A 20,119-nucleotide genomic window follows, 5' to 3' on the forward strand; every position below is an offset into this window, starting at 1 on the left:
CTTTAAAGTGCACACGAGCTAGATGTGTACACTGGATCTACGGTTTATAGTCCTTATCCGAGAAGACTCGTTCTACCACCAGAACCATGAAGTGAGTCTTGAACCTCTGCCGATGTTATGGCTACGTAATACGGTTCCACTGTCTTAACAGTTCGGCCGGCCGGCCACTCACTCACGTTTTAAACATTTACAAATAAAATACAAAACATGTACCTTATACTAGCCATTGATTTAGATATTTCCATTTCAGAGTCACTATGAGGATAATGTGTATGGTCCTGTTCCTGAAGCATGTTCAAACAATCTTCAAGACATGATACAGTCGACTGCGACGTTGCTTTCAATAACAAACATTCCTGAAATTTAACAGTAAACAAAAATAGAAATTACAAAACTAGAAGGGGTGATTGTAGGTAATGAATGGAAAGCTAACCCTTTTAATATGCCTGAATATTAAAGGGAATGTTTTAGAAATTGGTTTATAAAATGTCACGTTGTTAACGTTTTCCATCTTTCGACATTATGCTTTCCACAATTTGTTTCCATTTTTTTCTGTTTATGGCAGGATGGTTTGTTATTGTGTTAGTGTCTACTTGTCCTTGTAAGTCTTTCTTTATTTGATTCATCCAGTTAAAATGTCATGTAAAATAATACAAGGACAAACTAACAATAGCCTATCTCTCCAATTCGAGAATAGAGCTAAAACGTGGATGCATAATGATCAGACAGACAATGCTACAGTATATTCAGTAAACCTTGCTCCCAAGAAATCAAGGTCAAATGCCATTTTTTAGCAAATACGTGTATTAATATGTAGCTTGGATGTATTTTGGGGGTGAGAAATTGGTTTAAATATCCATGTTTTGCAATGAAATGGTTAATTTTCCTTTTTTTCATGAAAGGTCACAAAGGTCAAATCAGATATTAAGTAATTTGATTTGGCATCTCCATATCATACTGTTACAGTATATTGAAAAATTCAGTTTTGTAAAATCCCCACCAGTTTTTTTTCCCAAAGGAAAAAAACTATTAGTTTACCACTTCATACAATATTTAAAGTAAGATAATCTACCTTGTCCAGAGCTGTAATAGGAGCACCAGAATGAGGTAACCTCTGAAAAATAAAAATATACATTATAAACTGATGTGTTGTGTAAGGTACAGTACTATCTATATTATAAGTTTGTATGTTAATTTGCCATCTTGAATCATAGTAGCAAAATGGCATACATGTCCCACTTCTCTCCACTTCTTGGATGTAGTTACTGTAGGTATTGTATGGGAAGATTACTAAACTACATTTCCCATCACTGGAACTATTTTTAAGCCACCACCAGGGAGGTGGTTGGTGGTTTTTGGGAAGTAAATGAGTATCAAAATGACTGGAATTGTGTGGGAAAAATGTTATATTTGGAGGGGTGGTGGTTTGGGATTAATGGGGTGCATGACCAGGATTTGTACTTTTATATTGAAGCGGGGTAAGTGGGTTGAGATAGACCGTACCGATCCATAGGGCGGGTATATCTCCTAGTAAGAAGTTAAAAAACATACTTTCTTAATTTATTTTATTTCATACACAACTAACAGCGAGTAACTCGCCAATTACAGAATGGATGAACTATTTTATAATTTATCGTGCTTATATTAAACCAAGTCTCATTTGGCTTAGGGAGTTTTTGAAAGAGTTGCGAGTTACAACCCCGGCACTAGGTCAGGATTGGACCTCGGAATTGGAAAGCAAGCACGACCCACCAAGCTACAGCTCTATTACAAGAAGTGAAGAATATCATTATTTACATTACCGTATATAGCACACACACTATTAATTGGATTTTGAAGAGTTTAATATTATTAGTTTAAAAAGTAACACAAGAAAAGTTGGGAAAACAAAAAGTGGAAAAACATCCCTACCTCAATATTTGTCACTAGTTGCTGTTTTTGAGTTTCTGCCTGATCTATTAGTTGTTCCGCGTTGTGAATACTTTCTTTTGAGGCCGGTGAAGAATATAATCGTTTTGTGCGAGTTTGAGTTGGATGTGGTAGAGTATTGCTTGGAGAATCACTACTGACGTTGACGTGGTGGATGTGAGCTGGTTGTAACTCGCCAGGTATTTGCTCCGAAGGACTTGCCGATTGTCGGTAATTCTAATAATAAGCAGAATTTAAATTATTATTATACCATCATGTATGCAAGTGCATCTTTTGAATAGTGAAAATGATCTTGTTAGGTGTACTACAAACTATCTGTTATGATCTTCAAATCTCTTCACTAAATGGGAGAAAATCCTATTTTAGTATGATTGTCTGTTTTTGAATTTGTTGTATATGGTATATTTATTCTGAAATCAAGTGATCAATCAATAAAGTTATTAGTGCTTCAAGTAACAAAGGTAATTCATTAATACAGATACAGCAGACATGTTGTTTAGTCTGTCTTAAATGTGTACATTACAGGCATAACTAGATTCACTGAATAAAATAAAATGAGATTAATTCTACATGAAGAGACACAATGTTTATCTATTTGATCATTTTATTATTAAGTAGCGTACCGTTCTTTAACAAATTTAACATTGTGTATAAAGTGTCAATTGCATTTGATGATGTTTTATCTTAAAATGTAAACATAACACTCACTTTTAGTGATAAGGATTCGTTTAACCTCTGTACAACAGCTCGTAAACGACTGACCCAATTCTGTCGTTCTTTTGCGTCTTGTGCTCTCAGCCTAAATACTTCACCATTTGTTGCATTCACATTAAATGTTTGTGAATCTTCGTCTGTAGGCGACACTACGGCACCCTACATGTAAGGAAACATTTTAAATATAAGTGAAGCTGTAGCTTAGTGGTTAAACAGGTGGATCTGATATTGATAAGGGGGTATTTTGGGCTCTGGTCGGGTGCAGCATTACTCCCAGATGGGGGATGCAGGCAAAACTCACAAAACAACATTTATAGTAGAAATTCAATGCTTATAGACTTTACATGTACTGTATGTCTATGAACGACATCAATCAATAATTAAAAGATGTGGATCGTTTGAGATGGTTTAGGTTTTCATAGTGGTGAGGGTAGTGGGGGTGAGAGGGTGGTTCGCAGTAAAAGGGGCGTATGTCCAAACTATAAAAACCCTGTCTGCCTATGGGCCTATGTTAAAATGCTTGCCTTCCAAGTCTGACCTAGTGCCAAAGTTGTATCTGATGCCTGAAAAGTTTATCAATTGTAATTGGCAAGTTGGATGTGTATGAAATTAATCACAATTCAAAAACATACATTATATCCTAGTAACCAATATAAAAAGGTTAAAGGTCACACATTTAATTATAAATTATTATACGATGCCACATTATATTTCAATCAAAGAAAAGTCAATTGCTGTTGGACAATTGTTTTAAAATAATATGTACATACTGGTGCAGTAAACAAATTTAAAAGGTTAAGAAGATAGCATTTAATTATATAATGTGCCAAATCATATTTCAAATATAGTTCAAAAAAAATAATTGAAGTTCACACATTTCACAAATAAAGCAAACAGTAATTGATTGCAAATGTGGTAAAGCAATTTATTTATAAGAATTTTTTCAAAATTATTAGTACATTATATGTCAGGTGCATGTCGCTGCTATTCAATAATAACCCTATAAGTAAATGTGACTCTACTATAGAGGGTGTTCAAGAAAGATCTTGTGGTTTGAGGAAGAGAGACTCGTGTTGTGAGTCAAGTTGTGTTATGTTGGAACAACCCAGTAAAGTGTTGTATTTGTAGCTACTGGATGTCAAGTCTCTATTTTTTATAACTGCCACCTACAATATACGATCAAAGGTTACACTGGCGCCGTGACCAGTCCGAAAACAATCAAACCAACTTTTCATCGCCGTCATCTCTATTAACCATGCTTTTCTTCTGAAGCCATGCTGTCCAGGCGTACCCACGGTCACCAACAGACTTGACATAGAGTAGCTACAGTACAACTTTATATTGGGTTGTTCCAATACAACTTGACTCACAAAAGGAGTCTCTCCTTCTCAGCCCACAAGGTCTCTCTTGAACGCTCTCTAGTAGAGTCAAATTTATTATATTATATACTGTAGGGTTACAGTATTTCCTTTATTTTTTAAATTGACCCAATGTATTCATCAGATGTATCATGCAAATAATTCTGGCATTTTAGTTGCAAAACAATCAGAACATGTACAGTATATTTTCACAGCTCATATTATTTCTTGATGTCCTACATGCAAGGTTTAGAAAACAAAATGAGAGTGAAATTCTATTAAAAGTCACCCCAAATTCCACGCTCCAAGAAAATTATATCAGTAACTCGGAAGTTAACTACCGTATACACTTTCAACATTTTTTAATGTGAAATAATTCAAATGTTCAAGTATTTGAAAACAAAATTGTTTTCATTTATTTATTCATTTCTAAAATATTTTATTGGAATCTGCCCAGTATTTTTCCAATAAACAAACATGACTTACATTATAAGCATGTTTAACACCAAGTGATTTTGTGAACTCCTGAAAAACAATGTTTTGTGGATTTAAAAGTAGTGATGATTTTCAATTAAAATGTACATAGTTGCTTACCACTAAACTGACAGAACCTCGTGGGCGATTGCCTTTCCTTGCTTCTTCACTCTGTAAGAAAAATAGATAAATCATTATTTATCCAAAAACAAATTAGGTTAGGATTGGATTTGAAAGCTAGCCCACGAGGTTAATTACATTATGACAAAAAGGAATGCTTCCCCCGGGGTGAATTTCTGTGGAAAAAACACTTTAAACAATGAAATTTACATGGTGAATAAAGATTTGATTTAATATTCCTGAGTCTGTACATTAAGTATAATTTTTCCAGATGTCAAACTGTATACTTCCTAACAGATCTATTTTTGTTGCACAGTATAAAGTTGATATCGATCAAATGCATAGTAATACAGGTGAGAAGACTAGTGTGCAGGTAGTACATTATTGATTGACAAGAAGACATTTAAAGTAAAGCTCTGTCTACACTATCAAATTAGTTTGACAGAAAAGTGTGATGTACCCAAATAATGATAGTGATATGCCCAAATATGGTAGTGATATAACATCATCATGTTCGTATATGGGCACATCACAATTTTTTCTCACATAAAGTTTGATAGTGTAGACAGAAACTTAAAACCAACCGTTTTAACTTTTAGAGACCCTTTTTTCCTATATGCTTGTCTATAGGCCTAATGTACATTTTTCAAGATAATTAGTTAAGTTGTTACGTTTTTATATTGTGTTTTAAATTGTATTGTATCTATGTTTCTAAGTTTAGGAAAACAAATTTAATGTATGTAACATTATGTGACAATAAATTGAATATTGAAACTTGAATCTCTTGAACCATGGAGGAAAAAATAATTTTTTCCTCCATGCTTGAACAGAGCTCAACAATTATGTTTACTCTGTTAAAGCCAGAAGTACAGTACAGTACTGTGCAAATAAATACAAGATGGTGATTCATATCCAATTAATAATCCAAATAAGGCCATTTAATCCAGCTTAAGTTGTCAGTACTGTGCATTTATGTTGATTTCATCAGGGAGTTGTAAACTCCCTGATTTCATGAATGTTTTTCCTAAATCTCAAAATTTGTAACTTAATAGTTTATTTTTGATTAACCTCTGAAATGAACAGCAGTATGTGTATACATTTAATATATACAAAAAATTAATAGAATAATGCGTATGTTTTTTTGGCATCATCTTTCATCTAAACACGCTTTGTAACTACTGCAATCAACACCTTTTGATTCAGCTTGATTAATATGTCAGAAAAATGTGTAGAATAATAATTAATTGTTTATTCTCCTCCTGATTGGAACATGGAGGAAATAATAATACTAATATTTTTCTTCCATGATTGAACATAATGGATTTACAAATTATAGACAAATTTATATTGCAGAATGTACATAATAAAGAATTAAAATACAGTATTTTTCCCCAAAAAAATTTAATTTTTATTTAATAGTTTTAAAAGGCATGTATATGTATTGAACAATCTGAACAATCTACTATGATGGACGTAAACCTATATTTATTTCGCTTATATCTCCTCCAAAAATACATCTTTGTAACTTCATTAATTTTTTGACAATTATTGACAAATGACATTCAATCCTTCATTTATAAACAAAAACCAGGAATATATTATGCATGGTTGCTATGGTTACTAGCAATGCATAGATTATTTAACCAAAATCAATTTCACACATGGTTATTTAATTACAAGGCTAATAAACTTGATAACCTCTGGGGATTTTGATATTATAACAAACTATTATTATATAACACTCTTACATAACCACATCATCCAAATAACAATCTTTATCCTAAAGAGTACTCTGTGTCTATATGATGTATCATTTTTGTTATTTAACATAATAATTATTTACTAATAATATTCAGAAAAATAATTAAAAAAAACGACTAGAAATACTGAACTAGCAAAATACCAAAATTTTTGACAAAATCAATTTGATACAATCTACAAATATTAGAAATTAATATTATTATTCAATTTTTTTATTTCAACTTTATTTATAGAGGATAACCCTTCTCCCAGTTGATATTCACGAGGCCTCTTAAATTCCAATATAAAACAGACAAAAGTATGACAACTACTAGGTACAGTGATTTTAATCAAGTCCAAAGCCGCCCTACTGAATATAGAATAAAATGTAATTGTTATCATGGATGTCACCTGAAAGAATGGTATAACTATTTATTATCTAAATAATGACAGTTTATTATTATGAATAAACATTAATTAGTAAACAAAACTATTCCTTACTTCTACTACAACAATTAATGGAATAGTATCGCTATTTTATCTACTATTAAATAAAATAAATAGTTTATCATTCATAATTATGAAACATTAATTTTAAATAAAAATATCATTTTTATACTTAATTAACAATTAATAAATACAAAGTAATATAAACTATAATTATTCTTATTATCCCCATTAATACAGTTATAAGTATCAGAATTAAAAAATTAATTGATATTCAATATTACCTTAGGAATTAATACTATCTCTACTATGATAGATTCATATTTTGAATTGTGCAAATAACTTTTAACAATCAATAAAATTCCACTGAATTTATATATATTTTATTACTCTTTAGTGTAGAAATTAACATTCATTATATACAATAAAAATTGTTGCCTGTATGTAATGTAATACATTAAAACAACTCTTTGTATTTAGCATAGCCTAACAGAAAATAAAAATATATGATTCTGAATTCGTAACTAGACTAAAATTTAAATGACATACCATGAATGACTCCAAAATGAATATTAGTCTCAAAGTAAACATTCATTATATTTGATAATGCTATGAAATGCCATGATTGTCTCATATAAAATGCTTTCGAAACCTAATTAATCAATGATAGCAAAAGTATCATTCCTACAGTAAATTTCTGGAGAAAAATAAATTTTTAGTAAAATTTCAGATTGCATTGCAAACTACACATTCATTATGGATACATTTTATCTAAAATCACTCTGATATAATGTACGTCATTAAAAAACGCTCACTCGTGTATACCAAAATGCTCTTTGAACCTAATTCATATACACTATATAACAACAACAGAATAACAGAATTGTGAATTTTAACCTATTTAATTTACTTTAAATACAACAACTTACAATTTGTGATATAACCTCAATTGGATACTGGAATATTCTATGCTTATACAAACATCGTCTGTCACTGCTAGTCGTGTCTGAAGTATGATGAAGAAAGTCTAATGCAGCGAGCACTTATTATCGTTTGACGTCAAACGCATACAAATCAATACCATCAAGAAATTCCTGAACCACGTGTAATGATTTGTTGAGAAGGAAATTATTGATGAAAACCATTACTAAAATCTTTAGTTCTAAATTCCTAATTGTTTTTGGAATGAAATTGCCTCATCATCTAAATCAATGTGCAGAATGTAGAATTACAGAATAAATGTAAACTACATACACTAAATAAATTAATTACCAAATTATTAGGGATACAGTATTAAAATAAATTATACAAATAACAGTCAGACTGTTTCCTGTTTTTCTAAAAATAACATTTTTCAGGTTTAAAGTGCAGGTTATTATTTTTATTTATATTTTAGTTTTGTTAATTATATTACTTAAAGTCCTATCCCCCACAATATAAATACATTATTACTTTCAAAACATTAAACAGTCATTCCTTGTCTTAAATATACTACACTACCTATCGTTTTGTGTTGAATGTCCTCTCTTGGACAGTTTTATGCCTTATGCTTAGTTTTGTAGGCCTAGCTAGTAAACAACACTGATATACGAATATCATACACTAGCAATAGGCCTAGCCTGATGTTGTCTAGTTGCTGTATTAATAGGTATTGCTAAACCCTGCAAACCTCCAAAAAAAACATAGCAAACCTCACCGACCCAACATAAAAGTGATTGAATCATGTGGTGTACAACCCACTGGGTCCCGTATTAATTGTCCTTCTGTTTTTGCCAGAATCTGTTAATACAGATTGGGGAAAACCCGATATTTCCGCTGAAAAGTTCTTTTTGATCGATCGAAAGTGGGCAAATCACAGAAGAAAAACGAAAATATCAATCCACATGCAATGCATGTTGGGATTATAGCGGGCCGCTTAAATGATTAGAATCGACTTATTTTTCACATTTTTAACTGTTTATGGACATAAAAATTTATTGCAATAGGACCATATAGTATTTATTTTTACATTAAATTATACTGTAGTTTGTGACCTTAAATTAGATTTAAAAGATGTAGGGAATGTAACTATGGTACAAAAAATGGGTTTATTGTGTTGAAAAAGATATTTATCCTATAATATTCTAAATCCATAGATTACTAAAATATGGTGATGCTGTGTGTATAAGTGGATGGATCTCAGTGGAGATACAAATAGAATAAGCATAAAGCTATATCAAATCAATAAATTATTATATGCCAGAACTCAATTGCAAAGCTTTCGGGCAATTCTAGACCTTTCTCAGTGCGAAAGTATTATATATTGGCTCAGCCTATATATTGTGCCAGTTCTGCGGTACATTTCATTTCCAAACCTGAGCTGCACTGACGAGATCTAATAAGATCGAAACAGTACTGTTTGCAGATTGTATATTATTATTATACAGATATTGACTGCTTAGAGGTTAAATATAAGATTTGACATCCCCGAGGGAATGATATTAAGTTCGAGGGAATATATATTTCCCGAAGCGCCAATATTTTACCGATATATTTTATTATATAAGCCAAGAACAAGTCCTATAGTATTTGTATTGTATGTAAACAAGCCTGCCGAGACACCTTACCTTGCGAAGAATAATATACAGATAATTACTAATTAATGATTCCTTGGCAATAAAATATTCACTTTGGCCTAGGTCGTTTAAATTAACAGAAGAATTTCCATCAATAAGCCTATTAATAATAATATTATAATCAGGTACTGTAGGCCGAATAAACAATTCGTCTTCTTCTCTTCGCGTACTAGTTACTAGGTTACTACCGTGAGTTTTGACCAATCACAAACGGTGTTTCATCACATTTAGGGAGGACTAATAACAAATGAGGGTGCTATGTATGCATAGCTTAAATAGTTTAAAAGATTAATTTCTTCAAGCAAGTTCCGTGGCGCAGCGGTTGAAGTGTTGTCTTGTGATGGAGTGACAATTCCATCCGGAGTTCAAGATCCAGTAGATGACTTTTGTTTATTTATCGGCAAATGCGAGTGTTGCACACGAAAATTACACAGTCAATATCATCGAACTCGAGAATTTATATGATTAATGACAGGGGACACGATAATTACGCGAAAATTACTCAGTCAATATCATCGTTCTCGATGATATATACGATTTACGATCCTCGCAGCGGTAGTCATTTGACGCAGTTTCAACCAATCACATTCACGTATTTACATAGGCTACAGTATGTAATATATATATATATCTTTCTTCTTTTTGTAATAAGATCTGTGATATTGAAATAAACAAAGTAACATTATACATGGGTTAATACTCACCACATAATAGTTAAGTTGACCAGATATTGGGTCCAAAACAAACCAGCGAAACTGCCAACCTTTCATAACATTTGTATATTTATTCAAGCTACCCTCATAGGGTTGACTGTTAAAAAAAAACATATGGTTAATAAAAAAATTCATTCATAAACCATGTACTGCTTTAGCAATGTGTATAGGAATATGAAAATACATAAGTACAATGTACGACCAAGTCAAAAGGTAAAGGTATTAATATTTGTCCTCAAACTGAGAAAATTCGGATTAGGCCATCAACAGACCCACAGCAGCCAGCAGCGCCTACCAGATCAGCATGCTGGGAGATGATCCCTTACCCTTTACCAATAGTGTACCAAGTTCTTCTACGTGCACTATGTACACGGGACCAACGGCTTTATGTCCCATCCGAAGGACGAGGCAATGAGAGTAAGGCATCTTGCCTAAGGTTACATACTCGAGTATACAATAATAAGGTTTATCGCAAATAGCTTGCACAATGCATGATGGGAAGGGTTTGGGAGCAAACGTCACGACGCGTACGTGCAAACAACAAATCACGTACGTACGCGTTGTGACGTTTGCTCCCAAATCCTTCCCATCATGTATCGCACACGCTATTTGCGATAAACCTTATTCCAACTCTTAATTTAGGCTAGACAGAAAGACTGAGACACACTAGGACGATAACAATAAATAGAATATAAACATACTTTATCTTATAATTACATAAACAAAAGAAATTAGACAGTTTTCATTCTAAAACTATAGTAAACATTTGCAAAGTCTTAATTTAATTATTAAAGAATAAATTTTTTTTTTTAAATCCAATCAAATGACATCAAGATATTATTTCTTTTACTAATCATATCATTTGATTGGACGTGTGAAAATATAATTTTCAACAAAGACAGCATAGATGTTATCTTATATTTTGTATGGTGAAAACCTTTTAGATTTTGTTTTTTATGAAGGAAAAATGCATCATTCATTCATTATCGTCTTATAGTGTGATAGGCCTTAAGACTTTTGTTAAATCCATTGTTAATGTGCAATTCAATTATAATCACATGCCATAAAAGGACTGGGACTAACTGTATATTCAATCAATATGGTATTCACAACAACATAATAATACAATAAAATATGTATGATTTTATACTTACTTTAGACTTGCTTCATCCTCCATTTCCTAATTTAATAATGATAAAATATAATAAAAAAACTAATTAACAGTACATCAATGGTATGGGTAACAATAGGAAACAGAAGGAGGCATATTCTAAAAACATAGGCTATAGTACATCCAAGATTCAAGGCGTTTCTTTGTACATTTTTTAATTCTCTACATATATCATTGTATGAATGAGGCTAATATGTTTGATATTTGTAAAATTGTGTACAGTACAGTACATTGTGCTTTACACTATTAAGCCAATGCATTTTTGATAGCTATAATTGGATTGGAACAATTCAAGCATGAATTATCAATATCATTTCATTGTGTATTTTTGATGAGCGTAATATATTTACCTTGTTAGGTCAACACAAATTTGACAACAATCAGTGGAAAAGGTATAGGGAAAATTCATGCTATGATAACCAATGCAATCGAACAGTTGGTATTTTGGTAGTAACCTCCAAAATTGTGGCGCTAATTACACCATGGAAAATATGAGTTTAGCAGTCTCACTTTGAAACAGATTCTATTTTTACATACAAAACAAACGTTTGTAATGGTAATAATAAATATCCCTTTTTTACTGACTGTAGCAAAAAGTATAAATGATTTGCATGCCACCAGTCAATTTTAGAACATTACATCTAGTAAAATCAAGTTGTATATGATTTTCATAACAAAATAGAAGTTGATTTTTAATGTGGCCACATGTAATAGGTGCAGAGTCGGAGGGAAAATGGCATCCTTCCCACGTCACCCTTTGAACAACATAATTTCAATTACCTTAACTTTATTAAATTCTGAATGGTGATATTTACTTAAATTATTAATAATTAACAGCGCATATTCCTTAATATTATTTTAGAGATATTATATTAACATGTATGGAAATTCTGTAATACATGTGGTGCCTTTAATTTCGCTTTGGGTTACTGTAACTGTAAGTTAGGTATGGCCTGTACGATACAGATGTCACATGTGATACTGATACAGTAGGTCACTCTATTTACAGAATTTACATGACAAACTAGAGAAACAGCACTCAAAATCTGCTGTTTTCAAATCCAAAGTAAATGGTTGGGAAATTAAGAATAATGTGTTTAAAGGAATTAACTTTGCAACTCTCTCACTTTCAATTCTCTGGTGAAATGAACAAAAAGTATTCACATGAAATTGAACAATAATAATGATTAATTTCATCATATTAAAATGTAAATTGGCATTGATGAATAGGTAGTTATGGACTCGTATTTCAATAGAAATTACAATATATACTAAGTAAAATATATTGTTGAATGGCTGTGAATGTATAATAATGAGTCCATAAAAAACCTGTTTTGGAAGAAAATATTCAAGATGCAACTTATTAGACAATATCCAAAAATTAAGTGTATATTGAAATGAGCCAATATTAAGATTTATATGATAAAATTCTCAATTTACAATTACAATTTTGTTTAAATTTTGCAATGTGTAATATAAAATAAGATTCTATAAAATTGACACCTACAGTACTGTATCAATACTGAAAAGCAAGCTATTTTTATCTGCCTTAAAGACCCATTCCCTACAACTTTGGATCTTTTGCAAAAATAATGCATGGAATATTAATTTAAAAACATTAAACCAGGACATTCCCAAGTCTTAAAATGAATGCCGGACGCAACTGCATCGGCCGCTGCACCTCAACCTCCGAGTATGCAGTCTGAAGGTTTTTCCCCAGCCGTACTGGAGGCCATCGCAGCAGCGGTGCAAGCTCTACCGAGGGAGGCTGTGCCTTCAGCATCCTCATATAAATTTCCACCTGTGCCAATGCTGCCTCCACAGTAGTTTAAAGGAAGAGGGACAGACCCATCGCCGGATGCTGGTACGACAATAAAACCATGACCTCACCGGTTAGTGAGGGACGTTCCGATGCTGCACAGGGTCAATCGTGTAGTTCCTGCTGTACTGTCGTACATCAGAGTCGAGTACGTGTACGATGCTCTAAAGACCTTTTGAGTATGCGCTCCACTCAAGCGAGTGACGACCTGTCCAGTCGCGTCACTGGACCCCAAACTGGTCGCCAGGCTAGAGGCCATTGCCAACGAGCCGAAGGCCCGTAGGGCTGCACCGCAAGATCTAGCTGCAGCCTTCCTGTTTCCGCAAAACGATATCATTAATGTCGGCTGCCACGCGAAAAGTCAATTGCCTCCAGGCCACTGACATCGCGCCCACGCATTACCACCGCTTTATGTACAGCAAGTCATTCGGTGTCGTGGATCTCTTTTATTTACCGTAATTGTGCTGAAAAAAAAAAAGTGGGCTCGCGCATATGTAACAGGTGCGGGATGTTGCTACATCCTGGGCGTTGTACGCTGGTGTTTTTTTTTCACCGATATACACACGAAATAATCTATACATAACGGATTAAAGGTATAACCGACCAATCAGAACTGACTGGGTTGACGACGTTTCTATACTTGTAAGTTTAGAAGTAATTTTTAGGCCAGGAAGTGGGGGGGGGGGGGGCTTCCCTGCTTAATATTAATAATAAAGAGGTATTATTATGCCTAGCCCCACCTAGGCCTAGGCCTATAACCTAACGTAGGAGCCTAGTAGTAGTAGTGGTACGCCTTCTTCTAGGCAGAGAGTAGTATATACTGTAGGCCTAGCTAGCTAGGCCCTACTCTACTAGTACTACTACTACTAGGCTAGTTTGTTTTGAATAAGACGTAACGGACACGTGGATTTATTGACACGTGGATTGAGCTTACCTTCACTTTCCGAAGCACACCTATCAAATGCGTTTTTTCTGTTTCCGATAACCCGGTCATATCAGGAGCGAATTCGCTGACCTCGGTGGTAGGCACCGTTGCCATTTTTTTGGTGTTGGACCTTTAAATATAGATGGCGACAAACTGAATAAACAAACGCACATGTGATTAGGCTCAGGGAATTGTAAATAAAAATTAGGTAGACATTTTCGATAAAAATACAAGGCAAAAGCGAATTTAAATTTAAATTACTACTATACTAATCTATAAACGATAGATGTAGGTTATTTTTATTTCGGATCAGTGCAGCCTAGCCTAGAACTAAGCCTCTAGTAATACTGTATAGATAGGCTTTTAGCTAGGCCCAGTCCTAGCTAAGCTAGGCTAGTATAGTACTAGTAGGGCCACTCCATGGTTGGGCCAAGGTTAGGCTAGGGTGCGGCCTAGGCCTAGAAAGTGTCTCAGTCTCAATAGGACCATATAATATTTATTTTTACATTATACGTAGTTTGTGACCTTAAATTATATCTAAAAAACGTAGGGAAGGGGTCTTTGAATAATGCCGAGATGCTTTGACAATTGAATTGGAATTCTTTATTTTAAACAATCAAAATGTTTAAAGCAAAATCTTTATTTAATTCTGCTATCGAGTTAAAATAACTATTGTGAGTTTTGAGAAACTATTCTCATCATCAGTACTTATATACAGTACCAATAGGACAGGTTGTATGTAAATGAGGAAGTAATTAGCATATTAAACACACACCCGACTCCGGGATAACCACTCCTTAAACTTTGCGTCTTATATAAGTAAAATAACAGCATCTATGAATTTATCGAAGCGCCTGTATACTATAATACTTGACCTTAAGGAATATCATTCAGCATTTACTGGGAATGTAATAAACATGCATCTGTTGTACAGTATTGTAAATAATCATAGCCTTCAATCAACTCAGGCTGTTTTTTTCTTCTATTATACTATGTTTATTATAAAACACTTCATTATTATATTAAACAAGGCCATATACATGGTTGCAGGCGCATGCTCAAGTTAGTGTTTACCAACCGACATAGTGAGCTGTCGCATTGCACGTGACTAAAAATGCCTACCATCAAGTCTTGCACATTCAGCAGATTTTCTAGGTCTATTGAATTAATAAAATAATATAGCATGTAATAATATAAAATCTATTTATGCAAGGACCAGAAGAGGGCCCCCCCTTTCCTCCTATTGGGTCCTGCTTCTACTAAAATCTTACACATGTGCTTTTCTCTAAACGTAAACCTGGCATGTATGTAATAATTCAGTAATTAGATAATTGTATATAAAGTAGTTCATATATACAGTAATCTTTCATGCTCATATTTTCTTATTCAATAGACAGACAATGGAACAAAGTATTTTGGATTCAGTATTGTGTGTAATGGTAAAGCCTTGTAATGCAAAACAAATGAGGTATTCAAATTCAATCAGATTTGTATTATTCTGGGGTATGGGGTTTTAAAAAATTAAAATGATGAAAAGCGATAGGCAAGTTTATGATAATCCACATAGACCGGGCCGGGCCGCTTTTACAATTATTGATATTGGCAATATTTAACCTGCTTGGCCAAATCAATCAATTAACCCTTTTATCTTTTTGGGACCTATAAGATGCGAGATGGTGTCGTACTGTTTTTAATCAGTGGCATTATGCAGGAAATGCCCCTGGTTTAGCACTCCTAAGGGACCCTCAAACACTGGATAGTTGCATTGAATTGCTCATGCTCTGAGGCCCCTTAAACTCTGGAGCCTCTGAGTTCAGCTAGTAAGCCCTCATAGCTGTTACGCCACTGTTGATAATGTTAAAGTGTAAACATTTACATACTTTGTTTATTGCAGATCTACTTTATCTCAACTTGGTGTGATGGATACGACTAAGAAAGCAACAACATATGGCCAGGTTGTGGCTATACCAATCACTGAAATGGCTTTCAAACACTTCACCAATGCCTCAAGGATTTGGCCATATCAAAACATTGATGACTCTTTGATTTCTGTTTGCATTACTTGTGGAAAAATATCTCAAATTACCCAGGAGGCAACATCTTCTAATCCATCAGAGACATGTCAATGCATTCAATTTAAAAGTTTTGGTTTCCTAAATAATATCACATTCCATGTTGCGAAAATTCCACTGGAGAAAATTAGGAAAAAACGCTTATCACCATCACAGAGGTTGGAAGACGTTTTACTAATGATTTTTGACAACAAAAAAATACCTATTAACGATGATATGAAAGAGAAATTTCCCAAAAACTGGGAAATTCATGGAGACTTGGTTTTATTTCCGTCAAATTGCTTCAACAATGACATCTGGAATTCAATGACAGTTGAAGATTGGCAGAAGGTGTTGGTAGCAGTCGGAGGGAAGCGCTTGGCTCGTAGTAGGGGTGGTGTGCACAGTGATGGCTTCAGAACACCAAATGTTGAGTTACTATTAGGTGATAGTGGATGGGTGCAGCATATTGATAATGGTATTAGGTAATTATGTTATTTATTGTTTTTAGTAAAACAATTTTAAAGAAATATATTCATACTTTCACATTTCATCCAACCAATTGAATTAGAAAACGAGATCAGTTATCACAACCAGCAAATTAAAAGCTTTGTCTTGACTGGCAAACTTTATGTGACAACAAATATGATATGATATGATGCCTATATATGGACATGATGAAGTCTTATCACTACCATATCTGGACATATATAACACTTTTTTTGTCAAACTAATTTGACAGTGTAGACAGAGCTTAAGTTGTATTACAATTGTAAAAAAACATTACCTCTAAACCTTGGTTCTCACTAGGACGCAGTGCAAGGACGTAGGCACAATGCAAGTAATTTGACCAATCACAAAGCTACGAATTATTATAATCATGTCATTGGTCAACTGGCTTGTGTTGCACTTATGTCCTTGTGTTGCGTCCTAATGAGAAATGAAATGAATGTGAGGCAATATAAATGTTTAACCACCAGCTATCCAGAGGACACCCCTATTAAGGTTACATGTTGTACTGAAGGATTCTAAGTGTAGTTTTTAGATGCATTCTCGGCTTTAATGCATTGTATTTTTCTATTACAGATACAGTTTCGATATCACAAAATGCATGTTTTCCTCTGGTAACATTACCGAAAAAATAAGAGTGGCAAATATGAATTGTGATGGAGAGACAATTGTGGACTTGTACGCGGGCATTGGTTATTTTACACTACCATATCTGGTACATGCGAACGCAGCATTCGTACACGCCTGCGAGTGGAACCCAAATGCTATTGCTGCCCTCAAAAGAAACTTGGTGTTGAACAAAGTACAGGACCGGTGTACTGTTTATGAAGGAGATAATAGACAGGTGTAGTAACAAAACAAGTCTTATTTAGGAGACACTTGGTTGTGTCCTTAAACTTATAAGGCCAACACAGACAGCGTTGTACGACTAGTCGTCTCTTTGGGATAAAAATTAAACATGTTTAAAGTTCTCCAATAAAAACTATGCGCGTAGCTATTCAACTGAGACAGCACTGACAAGTCAAGACATTTCGTCAGGCCATGTCGTACGATGCTCTCTGAGTTACGATGCTCTCTGAGTTACGATGCTCTCTGAGTTACGATGCTCTCTGAGTTACGATGCTCTCTGAGTTACGATGCTCTCTGAGTTGGCCTAAGTATCCCATTAATAGGAGCTCTATTGTAATTAATCACATGACAGTTTGGATAAAATACAGTAAAACCCTCGTTTGGAAAACCCCTATTCAGGGGACACCCCTTATTAAGGCGACACTTTACCATGAAACAAACAGGAGAATTGTATGTTTTAACACTACCCTTATTAAAGGGGCTTGCTATTAAGGGGATACTTTGTTGTATCCCGAAGGTGTCCCCCTTAAAAGGGGTTCTACTGAAGTACATACCAAAAAAAAAAACGAGGGGCATTATATATTTTAACACTACCCTTATTAAAGGGGCTCGCTATTAAGGGGACACTTTGTTGTATCCCGAAGGTGTCCCCTTAAAAGGGGTTTTACTGAAGTAAATAACAAACAAAAAAAACGAGGGGCATTATATATTTTAACACTGCCCAAAGGGGACATGTCTATTAAGGAGACATTTTGTTGGATCCCAAAGATTTCCCCTTAAATGGGGTTCTACTAAAGTACATACCAACATTTGTTCATGCTTGGATCCCACTTGGATGCAACACAAGGATGTTAGAACTAATTTGACCAATCATGACGCTAAAGGATAATCCAAAAGGTTTGTGATTGGTCAATTCACCTATGTTGTGCCTATGTTATTGCATTGCATTCAAGAGGGAATCAAGTCTTAATATGTTCTACACAAATACTTTTTTCTTTAATTTTCAGATATGTCCCAGTGAAGTAGCAGACAGGGTTAACTTGGGGCTTATTCCAAGCTCTGGTGCAGGATGGCCAGTTGCTTGTAAGGCTCTAAAAAAGAAGGGTGGTATACTACATATACATGGCAATGTAACCAGTCTACCTGCAACAAAGAATTCCTCCAGTCTGCCGCAATCCAGCAAACTTTCCATGTCACCTTTTGTCCCCGAAAGTAATGCATTGATTGATAATTCTTTAGCCATTGAAAGAGATGTTCAAATGACTGAATCATCGCTTTCTTATGCCTTTAGCGTTGGGCACTTAGAAGATAAAAACTTGCCTTCTTGCAATCCAGAAAATGTTCCAACAAAAAAAGCAATACCAACTTGCAACTTAAGCAATACGTCATCAACAGTTGCTAATGTCAAGGCTCAAACATCAGTTGACACAAGTGCCCATAGTTCAAATGATTGTCACATGCTACCAGATAAAAAGAATTCTCAACAACAGTCCTGGAAAAATTGGTCATATGAAGTTTCGCAACAAATAAGACAACTGTGCATTGAAATTAAAGGTGGTGATTGGTCCACACATGTTTTACACATTGAACAAGTAAAGTCATATGCTCCACATATCGACCATGTTGTTGTTGATTTAGAATGCAGACCAATAAAGCCAGAGGAAACAAGCTAGAATGTTTGTTTGTTTGATCTTTATACTGGGTGACCTCTTCAGTCAAAGACTGATCTCCCAGAGGGCCCAGTTGGTGATCAGTGGCGGTGATGTACTAATACACCGGGGTAACCCCCTACTCGTCTCGAAAGATGTACTAGGTTCTTTAAAGTGCACACGAGCAAGTTGTGTACACTGGACCTACGGTTTATAGTCCTTATCCGAGAAGACTCGTTCTACCACCAGAACCATGGAGTGAGTGAGCCTCGAACCCCTGCCGATGTTATGGCTACGTGATTACGGTTCCACTGTCTTAACCGCTCGGCCACTCACTAACTCTGAGTTAAGGCTAAACTGAAAGCAGCCAGATTAAACAGATTGAAACAAGTTTAGGCTAAGCTGAAAGCAGCCAGATGAAACAGGCTAGAGCGAGTTTAGGCTGAACTGAAAGAAGCCAGATAAAACAGGCTAGAATGAGTTCAGGCTGAGCTGAAAGCAGCCAGATGAAACAGGTTAGAACGAGTTTAGCCTGAACCTAAAACAGCCAGATGAAACAGGTTAGAACAAGTTTAACCTGAACTGAAAGCAGCCAGATGAAACAGGTTAGAACAAGTTTAGCCTGAACTGAAAGCAACCAGATAAACAAGCTAGAACGAGTTAGGCTGCACTGAAAGCAGCCAGGTGAAACAGAAATCTACTCGTGATATAGATACTATGAGATGAGCAACAATCTTCATATTTCACCAAAATAAATAATTGACGGAAATGTGTTATTTTCAACTGTAGACAAAAGTATAATATAAAATGTAATATTTCAAATATACAATGAAAGTATATATAAATTATTTTAATACAAAGGTTACATCAATGTTTATCCCTAATAATAATTATTACCAAATACCTAATAATAATTATTACCAAATAAACTAATAAATCGTTCAAAACCTTAATATGGAATTTTACAATATCGGTTTGTCTATTATATTTAGTGTATGTATTGCCTGTACTGTATTAATTTGAAAATTACCACTG

The 20,119-nt window shown here is 34.2% G+C and overlaps 2 protein-coding genes across 2 annotated transcripts in view; one reads left to right on the forward strand and one right to left on the reverse strand.

The window, feature by feature from the left end:
* LOC140055026 (oxysterol-binding protein-related protein 11-like) overlaps positions 1 to 14,154 on the reverse strand; it is a 30,537-nt gene extending 16,383 nt beyond the window's left edge. The window contains exons 1-8 of the mRNA XM_072100176.1: positions 14,035 to 14,154; positions 11,265 to 11,290; positions 10,102 to 10,207; positions 4,596 to 4,646; positions 2,638 to 2,802; positions 1,912 to 2,145; positions 1,073 to 1,114; positions 214 to 356 (exon numbers count right to left, since the gene is read on the reverse strand). Of these exons, the coding sequence (XP_071956277.1) occupies positions 214 to 356; positions 1,073 to 1,114; positions 1,912 to 2,145; positions 2,638 to 2,802; positions 4,596 to 4,646; positions 10,102 to 10,207; positions 11,265 to 11,290; positions 14,035 to 14,139 (872 nt within the window). The 5' untranslated portion in view covers positions 14,140 to 14,154. The remainder of the gene's footprint in view (positions 1 to 213; positions 357 to 1,072; positions 1,115 to 1,911; positions 2,146 to 2,637; positions 2,803 to 4,595; positions 4,647 to 10,101; positions 10,208 to 11,264; positions 11,291 to 14,034) is intronic.
* A 54-nt stretch (positions 14,155 to 14,208) lies between these two features.
* LOC140055027 (tRNA wybutosine-synthesizing protein 2 homolog) lies at positions 14,209 to 20,045 on the forward strand. Its single transcript, XM_072100177.1, has 5 exons — positions 14,209 to 14,233; positions 15,419 to 15,493; positions 15,920 to 16,561; positions 17,163 to 17,430; positions 18,443 to 20,045. Exons 2-5 carry the CDS (start codon positions 15,426 to 15,428, stop codon positions 19,106 to 19,108), a joined length of 1,644 nt encoding a protein of 547 aa, XP_071956278.1. The 5' UTR covers positions 14,209 to 14,233; positions 15,419 to 15,425; the 3' UTR covers positions 19,109 to 20,045.
* The last annotated feature ends 74 nt before the right edge of the window (positions 20,046 to 20,119 follow it).

Source organism: Antedon mediterranea, chromosome 7, assembly GCF_964355755.1.
Source record: "Antedon mediterranea chromosome 7, ecAntMedi1.1, whole genome shotgun sequence".
Classification (NCBI taxonomy): Eukaryota; Metazoa; Echinodermata; class Crinoidea; order Comatulida; family Antedonidae; genus Antedon; species Antedon mediterranea.